At 51.8% G+C, this 10,063-nt stretch overlaps 2 protein-coding genes across 6 annotated transcripts in view; both read left to right on the forward strand.

The window, feature by feature from the left end:
- Edc4 (enhancer of mRNA decapping 4) overlaps positions 1-6,639 on the forward strand; it is a 12,277-nt gene extending 5,638 nt beyond the window's left edge. The window contains exons 8-29 of one of the 4 annotated variants that reach the window (XM_031341245.1): positions 252-361; positions 452-535; positions 616-711; positions 794-896; positions 1,014-1,194; positions 1,291-1,363; positions 1,465-1,556; positions 1,629-1,816; positions 1,896-2,032; positions 2,113-2,266; positions 2,701-3,137; positions 3,222-3,326; positions 3,414-3,566; positions 3,648-3,684; positions 3,819-3,996; positions 4,100-4,255; positions 4,343-4,458; positions 4,544-4,709; positions 4,795-4,981; positions 5,072-5,291; positions 5,676-5,839; positions 6,101-6,639. In XM_031341245.1, coding sequence (XP_031197105.1) covers positions 252-361; positions 452-535; positions 616-711; positions 794-896; positions 1,014-1,194; positions 1,291-1,363; positions 1,465-1,556; positions 1,629-1,816; positions 1,896-2,032; positions 2,113-2,266; positions 2,701-3,137; positions 3,222-3,326; positions 3,414-3,566; positions 3,648-3,684; positions 3,819-3,996; positions 4,100-4,255; positions 4,343-4,458; positions 4,544-4,709; positions 4,795-4,981; positions 5,072-5,291; positions 5,676-5,839; positions 6,101-6,293 — 3,330 coding nt within the window. In that variant the 3' untranslated portion in view covers positions 6,294-6,639. Of the gene's footprint in view, positions 1-251; positions 362-451; positions 536-615; positions 712-793; positions 897-1,013; positions 1,195-1,290; positions 1,364-1,464; positions 1,557-1,628; positions 1,817-1,895; positions 2,033-2,109; positions 2,267-2,700; positions 3,138-3,221; positions 3,327-3,413; positions 3,567-3,647; positions 3,685-3,818; positions 3,997-4,099; positions 4,256-4,342; positions 4,459-4,543; positions 4,710-4,794; positions 4,982-5,071; positions 5,292-5,675; positions 5,840-6,100 lie in introns of all 4 variants that reach the window. The other 3 variants (XM_031341244.1, XM_031341246.1, XM_031341247.1) reach the window with 3 other exon arrangements.
- A 356-nt stretch (positions 6,640-6,995) lies between these two features.
- Nrn1l (neuritin 1 like) lies at positions 6,996-8,450 on the forward strand. 2 transcript variants are annotated; one of them, XM_031337117.1, is made up of 3 exons: positions 6,996-7,109; positions 7,797-7,908; positions 8,051-8,450. In XM_031337117.1, exons 1-3 carry the CDS (start codon positions 7,016-7,018, stop codon positions 8,334-8,336), a joined length of 492 nt encoding a protein of 163 aa, XP_031192977.1. In that variant the 5' UTR covers positions 6,996-7,015; the 3' UTR covers positions 8,337-8,450. The 2 variants fall into 2 exon arrangements, with proteins under 2 accessions (XP_031192977.1, XP_031192976.1); XM_031337116.1 differs by lacking the exon at positions 6,996-7,109 and having other exon boundaries at positions 7,691-7,908.
- Positions 8,451-10,063: the final 1,613 nt, after the last annotated feature.

Raw genomic sequence — 10,063 nt, forward strand, 5'->3', positions numbered from 1 at the left:
TGTAGACCAGGCTGGCCTCAAACTTGGAAATCCGCCTGCCTCTGCCTCCCAAGTGCTGGGATTAAAGGGATGCACCACCAGCGCCCGGCCTGCAAGTCTGGTTTTCTCTGTAGTGCCTGCCCACTATAGTCAGTCACACAGAAGTGTGAGGCCACTGTTGGTCAACCCAGCTGACTACCATCTTCATTTAGGAAGGGCTCATTCTTACCTCTGGTCAGGAGGCAAAGCAAAGCTTTTTGGATTCTTTGCAGTGCCTAAGTGAAGGAGCCCTCTCCCCTGATGGGACTGTCCTGGCTACCGCAAGCCATGATGGCTTTGTCAAGTTCTGGCAGATCTATATTGAAGGTCAGGATGAGCCAAGGTAAGGCAAGATTTGAAAGACACTAGTGTCTGCCCTATTTAGAAAGAAGGACAGTTCATTCACTCAGACTGTTCACCTGTCTGCTTGCAGGTGTCTGCATGAATGGAAGCCTCACGATGGGCGGCCTCTTTCTTGCCTCCTGTTCTGTGATAACCATAAGAAACAGGATCCTGAGTGAGTGAGTGGGTAGGCAAGTAGGTAGGTTTTTCTGTGGGCTTTTAGCTGGTAACCAGTCAGTGCCTGTTGCTTTTCAGGGTCCCGTTCTGGAGGTTCCTCATTACCGGCGCTGACCAGAATCGGGAGCTGAAGATGTGGTGCACAGTGTCCTGGACCTGCCTGCAAACCATTCGGTAAACTAGAATGGGAAGGTAGACCAGGGGTGTAGCTTCTTTGAATTCTCAGTCTTATTTGGTCTGCTTCTTGGCTTCCTAGCTTCTCTCCAGATATCTTCAGTTCAGTGAGTGTGCCTCCCAGCCTCAAAGTCTGCTTGGACCTCTCAGCAGAGTATCTGATTCTTAGTGATGTGCAACGAAAGGTAGGCTTCTGAGGTGGTACACTGGAAAGAGCTGGTGTTGCTGGGAAGGACAGGGCTATGTGACATAGCCACAGTCCTCACAGCCTCAGCTGAGTTAGGAGTGGGTTACTCATGCAGGTCCTCTATGTGATGGAGCTGCTGCAGAACCAGGATGAGGGCCGTGCTTGCTTTAGTTCCATCTCTGAGTTCCTGCTCACCCACCCTGTGCTGAGCTTTGGCATCCAGGTTGTGAGTCGCTGCCGGCTACGGCACACTGAGGTCTTGCCTGCTGAGGAGGAGAATGACAGTCTGGGGACTGGTGAGGTGCCCTGGGGTCAGGGTTATATGTTGGTATGTGGAAAGTGTCCCTGCACAGAGCAGGCCAAGGCCTTAATGATCCACTCTGTCCTTTCAGAGAGTTCCCATGGAGCTGGTGCCTTGGAATCTGCAGCTGGTGTGCTTATCAAGCTCTTTTGTGTGCACACTAAGTGAGTGTGTCAGGGAGACCTGCCATGTCCTGTCTAGGTTCCCCTACCCTACTGGCCCTGGCCTTTTTGAGTATCCCGTTCTCCCCTTTGTTGTTCTTTAGGGCACTACAAGATGTGCAGATCCGCTTCCAGCCACAGCAGAACCCTGATGTGGTGGCCCCACTCTCTACCCACACTGCTCATGAGGACTTCAGTAAGTAAGAAAACAAGAGGGCGACAGATTCCACTGATGTGGCTTTGAGACCTGACTCAGCTTTCCCAACAGCATTTGGAGAGTCTCGGCCTGAACTAGGCTCTGAGGGGCTAGCTTCAGCTGCTCATGGTTCCCAGCCTGACCTCCGGCGCATTGTGGAACTGCCTGCACCTGCAGACTTCCTCAGTCTGAGCAGTGAGACCAAGCCTAAGTTGATGACACCTGATGCTTTCATGACACCCACTGCCTCCCTGCAGCAGGTACTTCCTTCCTCAGTGGAGAGAGGTTTAGTAATGTCCCATTAGCTGACCTTAGTGCTCATTCTCTGGATCTTCCCAGATCTCTGCATCCCCTAGTAGCAGCAGCAGCAGCAGCAGCAGCAGTAGCAGTAGCAGCAGCAGCAGCAGCAGCAGTAGCTCTCTAACAGCTGTGTCTGCTGTGAGCAGCTCCTCAGCCGTGGACCCCTCCTTACCCAGGTAAGGTAAAAATCAGAATTGGGTCTAGTGCCAGACTGTGACAAATTACAGTTGCTGATGCCTTCCCTTTCTGCCAGTAGGCCACCTGAGGAGCTGACCTTGAGCCCCAAGCTGCAGCTAGATGGCAGCCTGACTATAAACAGCAGCAGCAGCCTGCAGGCAAGCCCTCGAAGCCTCCTTCCGGGCCTGCTCCCAGGCCCAGCTGACAAATTGATTTCCAAGGGACCTGGTCAGGTGTGTGTGTGTGTGTGTGTGTGTGTGTGTGTGTGTGTGTGTGTGAGAGAGAGAGAGAGAGAGAGAGAGAGAGAGAGAGAGAGAGAATGAAGAAGGAGGGGGGGAGGGATCTGCATGAGTATAAAGTACTGGGTAGCAGCAGGTAGAGGGCAATGGGAAAGATTGGAGCACTCTATTCCTACATATTTTTCTGCTGACCCTGCTTGGCCTTGGAAGTGTTACATTTCCCCAAAGGTTAGAGCAGCCTTTCTTGTTCCCTGGAGGGCAGGCATCTTATCAGCCTCCTATCACCACCTCTTGTGAACTGTGATCCTGATTTCCACTTGCATCTTTCTTTTCTGTTACATGGTGGCCTGTCACTACACAGATCCTAGCACCTTATTTTGTGCCCCTTAGCCCTTATCACTTAAGCCTCTATCTTTGGCCCTTCTCAGGTATCTACTGCTGCCTCTGCACTAGCCTTGGATTTGCAGGAAGTGGAGCCATTAGGGCTACCCCAGGCCTCCCCGAGTCGTACACGTTCTCCTGACGTGATCTCCTCAGCATCCACTGCCCTGTCCCAGGACATTCCTGAGATTGCATCTGAGGCCCTATCCCGTGGCTTTGGCTCCTCTGTTCCTGAGGGCCTCATTGAGCCAGACAGCATGGCCTCAGCTGCCTCAGCGCTACACTTACTCTCTCCTCGGCCCAGGCAAGGGCCTGAGCTTGGCTCTCAGCTTGTTCTGGATGGAGGCCCTGGGGATGGGGATAGGCAGAGTACCCCCTCCCTACTGGAAGCAGCCTTGACCCAGGAAGGTGCAACCCCTGACAGTCAAGTCTGGCCTACGGCACCTGACATCACTCGTGAGACCTGCAGCACACTGACAGAAAGGTGAGAAGTTCAGAAGGGGAGAATTATGCTTGTGGTGGGGGATACATTAGGATTAGCCACTATTGAGTCAGTGTGTTCCCTTAGCCCCAGGAATGGCCTCCAGGAAAAGCACAAAAGCCTGGTTTTCCACAGGCCACCTTATCACCTGCTGCAGCAACATGACAGTCAGGACACGAGTGCTGAGCAAAGGTGAGCACCACCTTGTTCTATGCTTCTCTAATGAAGGAGAGCAATTAATAGGGAGCAGTAGGTGAGCAGGCACTTCCCCTTCCACAGTGACCATGATGATGAGGTTGCCAGCCTTGCCTGTGCCTCAGGAGGTTTTGGCAGCAAAATTCCTACTCCACGGCTGCCTGCCAAGGATTGGAAGACCAAGGGGTCCCCTCGGACTTCACCTAAGCTCAAGAGAAAAAGCAAGAAAGATGATGGGTAGGAGGATTCTGGGACCAGGGCCAGGGGTGGTCTTCTAAGCTACCTGATATGACCTGCAATGCTTTTCTGCCTGTGTAGGGATTCAGCTGTGGGATCCCGGCTCACCGAGCACCAGGTATGTAAGGGAGTATCTTTCTACCCATGGGACCCCATCCCGCAAGGGTGGGAGGGACTTTGAGCTACTTCTTCTTTGGGGGGGGTGGAGATAGAAAGGACACACATTGTGTAAGTTGTCAGTGCGTCTGGCAGGTGGCAGAGCCTCCTGAAGACTGGCCAGCACTAATTTGGCAGCAGCAAAGAGAGCTGGCAGAGCTATGGCACAACCAAGAAGAGCTGCTACAGCGTCTCTGTGCCCAACTTGAAGGTCTTCAGAGTACTGTCACAGACCACGTTGAACGTGCCCTAGAGACGCGGCATGAGCAAGAGCGTATCCTTGGGTAGTGGCCCAGCATGGCAGCAAGGTGCCGTGGCATTCTTGCCTAGGAAAGGTGTAGGTCCCGTTGTAGGCCTGTTCCTTAGCTCCACCACAGAGCGGCGGCTGGAGCGGGCACTGGCTGAGGGGCAGCAACGGGGCGGGCAGCTGCAGGAGCAGCTGACACAGCAGCTATCCCAGGCACTGTCTTCAGCTGTGGCTGGGCGGCTAGAGCGCAGCATAAGGGATGAAATCAAGAAGACAGTTCCTCCATGTGAGTTTCCATGAGGTTCCTTTCCAGTGGGCCAGGGGTGCATAGGGTGCTTTCAAACTTCTGGTTCCATCTGCCTACCTCTCCTAGGTGTCTCCAGAAGTCTGGAGCCTGTGGCAGGCCAACTAAGCAACTCCGTGGCTACCAAGCTTACAGCTGTGGAAGGCAGCATGAAAGAGAATATCTCTAAGCTACTCAAGTCCAAGGTGATGTAGGGTCCAAGATGGGGGAAGTGTGGCTAGACAGGAGGGCTTTCAACTTAACACACACCCCCCTCCCCCCATATTTTAGAACTTAACAGATGCCATTGCCCGAGCAGCTGCAGACACGTTACAGGGACCAATGCAGACTGCCTACCGAGAAGCCTTCCAGAGTGTGGTACTGCCAGCTTTTGAGAAGAGTTGCCAGGCTATGTTCCAGCAAATCAATGACAGCTTTAGGCTGGGCACTCAGGAATGTGAGTGGCGTCATAAAACCCAAAGTAGTGGGAGTGGTTGTACTCTGCTGTTCCCCCTCTTATGATCCTCGTTGTTACCCTTTAGATTTGCAGCAGCTGGAGAGTCACATGAAGAGCCGGAAGGCACGTGAACAAGAAGCTAGGGAGCCTGTGCTGGCCCAGCTTCGGGGCCTGGTCAGCACACTGCAGAATGCCACTGAGCAGATGGCAGCCACTGTTTCTAGCAGTGTTCGGGCTGAGGTGCAACACCAGCTGCATGTAGCTGTGGGCAGGTGTGTGGGCAGAACTCTGGGTGAGGTGGCAGGTTAGAAAGGGCCAGAGTGGGCTTCCTGGCCACCTCACTGGCTCACTTCCCTTTGCAGCTTGCAGGAATCAATCTTAGCACAAGTACAGCGCATTGTCAAGGGTGAAGTGAGTGTGGCACTTAAGGAGCAACAGGCTACCGTCACTTCCAGCATCATGCAGGCTATGCGTTCAGCTGCTGGCACACCTGTCCCCTCTGCCCACCTTGACTGCCAGGCCCAACAAGCCCATATCCTGCAGTTACTGCAGCAGGGCCACCTCAATCAGGCCTTCCAGCAGGTATGATAGTGTTAGGCTGTAGTAATTGAGTAGCACTTGACAGAGATGTGTCCTGACAAGGTGCACATACCATATGCCCACTTCCCCAGTAGTCTTTGGGCTGTTTGTCAGACACATTGAATCTTTTTGGTTCTCCAGTCGGTTGTTATTTCTCCTTCATGCTAGACCACTTTCCCTCTACCTTAACCCACCTTTTCTGAGGAAAACTCCATAATCTGATATTCTGAAGTAGCCTTACAGCCTTATCAGAGTTTCTGAACATCACTTCAGGAACTCTTAGAATCCACCTTTGGTCTGCTGGCCATAGGCCATACACCTCAGATAAGAAAGCATTCCATCCCGGTATTAGGGATGGATTAGCATGCTGTCTTGTTCTACTCCTAGGCGCTGACTGCTGCTGATCTCAACCTGGTGCTGTATGTGTGTGAAACTGTGGACCCAGCCCAGGTTTTTGGGCAGCCGCCTTGTCCACTCTCCCAGCCTGTTCTCCTTTCCCTAATCCAGCAGCTAGCATCTGACCTTGGAACTAGAAGTGACCTCAAGCTCAGGTGAGTGGGGCAGTCAGGGACTAGAGATGAGCTAGAGGTAGGGGGACTAGAGATGAGCTAGAGGTAGGGATAGAGAACAGTGATAGCAGACACCCACTCTTACCTGACTGGCATCCCTAATTTTTCTACCTATATTCTCCATCATTCCCATATGAGGCTTAAAATGTTTCTTTTTCATTATTCCTCTGGGCTTCAGTGCCACCAGGGGGCACTCCTTTCTGCTGCATCCAGCTATAGCCTGCCTTTTCCCTCTATCCCCAGCTACTTGGAAGAGGCTGTGATGCATCTGGACCACAGCGATCCCATCACTCGAGACCACATGGGCTCTGTCATGGCTCAGGTGCGTCAGAAGCTCTTCCAGTTCCTGCAGTCTGATCCACACAACTCACTTGGCAAAGCTGCCCGTCGACTCAGCCTAATGTTACATGGTCTTGTGACCCCTAGCCTCCCTTAGCCATTTAAACAGGGATGGGGTGACACTGAAGGCCAGTTAGCAGGTTTAGGTCAAGAAAGGGCCATGTCTGCTGTTTTCCTGCTCAGGCCTTCATCTCTGGTGTTTGGAGGGAGGTAAGCGGCAGAGCACACTGGCATGGTCTACTGATTGTGGTAACCAGCAGGGTTAGGCTGGGCCCAGGGCAGGTATTGTGCTTTCTTGGGTCCTGCCATGCCTGAAGCATGACCCAAGATCGTGACACCACTTGAGTTGAATTTTCCATGTTCCTTTTTACCTCTAATTTGGATCTTTTTGTTTTTGAAAAACATTGAGAAATTCAATTAAAGGCTTTTGGAATAAAAGAAAGTATGTGTGTGTGGTTTTAGTTTGTCTTTGATGTGACTATTCTTTCCTCCCTTTGGGAAAGTCTGTCTGAACCAACCCACCCTGGGGTCCCCTGGCACCCATTCTCATCTGAAAAACTGCCTACTCATACCTCCCCTATCCAATTCAGGCAAAGCGCCTAGAGCCAGCTCAGCATCAACTTGCCTCCTCTTCAGGCAGTTTTGCACTCTGGGGTCCTTCCTTGCTCCTCTGCCTATCTGGATGCCGGGAGGTGGGGCTGACAGCTGGGATGATGCTCCGCCTCCAACTCCCATCCAATCAGAATCCCTTCCTCTGTGGGCTGGGTCCACAGGCAGCTCTCCAAGCCTCTAGCTCCTGCACTAGGCTTACAGCCAGGGATGATGTGCTACTGCTGCCACTGCCACTGCCACTGGCACCGCCGCTGTCAGCGGCTGCCCTGTGCCCTCGCACTGTTACTGCTACTGCCACTCGGTGAGTGTGAACGTCCTGGGCAAATCCTCTCAGAGGTCCTAGCCAGACTGGGTATAGGGTATGGGAGCAAAGGAGTTAGAGATGAGCAGTGAGGGCTCTAGGAACGTGTGATAGTGGCTTCAGGATGGGAAGTACTGTGCAAACAGCTCAGTTGCCGGGAAAGAACCTTTAAATTCTGTAATAGCCCCTCTTCTGACAAGGGGAGTCTGTGGCCCCTAGTAGCACTCAGGCCATGGATCCCTGAACGTAGAGTGTTTGGCTTTGACCCCCACCCTGCCTGCTTAGCTTCAGCAGACACACTTGTCTGTAGCGAGGCAATGAAGGTGCCAGGTGAAGCTCATGAGGACTGCAGGACTGCCTTCCTCCCATGACCTCATGCTTCCGGACCCTATACTCCTGAATCCCTGTCTTTGACCTGGAGTCCCAGGAACTAGAGAAGGAACTAAGCTCTGGGACCCAACACCCCCTTTCTGTTCCCACATCTCACACCTCCATGTACATTACAGTCCAAATCCTATCTTGAGAGTTAAGACAAGGATCTCCAGCTACTCTGAAGTCCCCCGGGGGTACCTCTTGCACGCTGAGTCATGTCCCCAGAGCAGTATCAGGTAAACAAGGTCCTGACAAATGGACTCCAGCTCACTCTATTAACCATTCTCCATTCCCAACTCACTCCTTACCCAGCAGTGGCCTCTGAGGGCCCAAACCGCTGTGATACTATATACCAAGGCTTTGCTGAATGTCTCATCCGCCTGGGGGATGGCATGGGTCGAGGAGGCGAGCTACAGACTGTCTGCAGGTACCAGCAGGTGGGAGGCAATGGGTCAGTCGGTGGGAGGCATCAACCCAATCTGTGCTACTGTGCTACCACCTCAGGGCCCCAAGTCTCTTCCTAGTCCAAATCTTTGTGCTCTAACTTCCCTAACCCCATTCTGTAACAGATCCTGGAATGACTTCCACGCCTGTGCCTCTCGGGTCCTGTCAGGCTGCCCAGAGGACGCTGCTGCAGTGTGGGAGTCACTGCAGCAAGAAGCTCGCCGTGCCCCACACCCGGATAACTTGCACATCCTCTGTGGTGCTCCCGTAAGTGTTCAGGAGCGGATTGCTGGCCCAGAGACCAACCAGGAGACACTACGGGCCACAGCTCCTGCACTGGCTCCAGCCCCAGCCCCTGCGTTGCTCGCAGCTGCTCTGGCGCTTGCCTGCCTCCTGGGGCCTCTGGCCTAAACAGTCTGGTTGGCCAGCCAACAGTGCCCTTGCCTCCCACCACTGCATGCAGTGGCCGCCATGTGAGCTCTGCAGTGTGCACAGTTTTCATTAAAGGTATTTATATTTGCACCAGACTTGTTCCTTTCTCCTAGCTGTGGCCCTCTTGGCTAAAGCAGGGACCCCCAGATTATCTCAGCATGGAATGTGCTTGCCTCGGGACCTCCACAAGGGGATCATCCTTATAAACATTCATTTTGTAATGGCAGTATTGAGGTTTCTTTCCATTATGCTATAGGTCCCAAGAGCATCCTGGGTCCCAAGAGCTCTGCCAGACCCAAGATCTGCCAGAATGCACAGCCCTCCTCTGCCTTTCCCCACTGGCAGAAATGCAGTGGTGGTAGCAGGGGACTACAGCAGGGTCTCAGGGTGAGAGTTCTCCATCTCAGACTTCTACATCAACTACTCTTCCCTGGTGGCCAGTCGAGGTCTTTCTCAGGTTCTTTGCAGCCTTCTGATGTATAACCTACTTCTCCCTCTACGAAACCTCAGCTTTCAACACATGCTCAGACTCAGTGCTCAGTCTTCTGAGGTCTGGACTGTCCAAAGAGAAGCCTATCCAGAAGCCCCTGTCTAAGTCTAAACTCAAACCCTTGACAGGATCAGAAGTTACAGAAGCTGAGGTCATAAAGAGGAGTGCTCTGGCTTCTGCTCTCCACAAGTGTGCTCTTTGGGGTTTGCAGTGAGGAAATGACATGATTCAAGAAGGCATCATGGAAACAATGGTGTGAAAGAGTATGTGGTCTGGTCATTGCAGTGGGGCCAGAAAAACAGAGAAGGTTAACACTATGTCTTCTTTTTGTTTTTGTTTTTGTTTTTTTTTTTTTTAATATTTTCTCCTCTTTCTCCTCCTCCTCTTCCTCTTCCTTTTCTTCCTCCTCCTCTTTTTAGGATAGAGACTTCCTATGTAGCTCTAGCTAGCCTAGCACAGGCTGGCCTCAAACTTGGAGTGATCCTCCTGCCTCTTCTTTCTAGGTGCTAGAATTACGAGTATATGTTGCCATTCTTAGCCTTAAAAAGTAGGACTTTTGCAGGGGTGGCGCACGCCTTTAATCCCAGCACTTGGGAGGCAGAGACAGGTGGATTTCTGAGTTTGAGGCCAGCCTGGTCTACAGAATGAGTTCCAGGACAGCCAGGACTACACAGAGAAACCCTGTCTCAAAAAACAAAAACAAAAACAAAACAAAACAAAAAAGTAGGACTTTTGTGAAAGTTGTAGTGGCCTCCTCATGGGCTTCTCCTATTTGCTGCTCCTACTTTCTGAGTTGAGAAATGGATGCTTGTGTTAAACTCCTTCCCTCTTACCTACAAGGTCCTGTATAAGACAGACAGAACAGGTGCAATGAAATCTGCTTAGACTCTGAAGTGGCAGGTGTCTCTAGAGACCTCCACTCAAGTATGCATGAGGAATACACCCTCCCCTGGTTTCTTAAACACTTCCCACTACCGGGCTTAGGTCTTCCTATGAGCCATTGTTCTTTCTACCCTGACTCTACCTTTGTCCCCATATTTCACTGACCTAGACATTTTTCAGAAATTTATTTTTATTTAGATACATTTATTTTATATGCATGATTTTTCCTGCATTTGTTTAGGAACACCATATGCCTGATGCCCCTAGCTCAGAGAATTGCCACATCTCCTAGAATTGGAATTATGGATATTTCTGAACTACCACACGAATGCTG

This window comes from Mastomys coucha, unplaced genomic scaffold (assembly GCF_008632895.1).
Source record: "Mastomys coucha isolate ucsf_1 unplaced genomic scaffold, UCSF_Mcou_1 pScaffold22, whole genome shotgun sequence".
NCBI classification, from domain to species: Eukaryota; Metazoa; Chordata; class Mammalia; order Rodentia; family Muridae; genus Mastomys; species Mastomys coucha.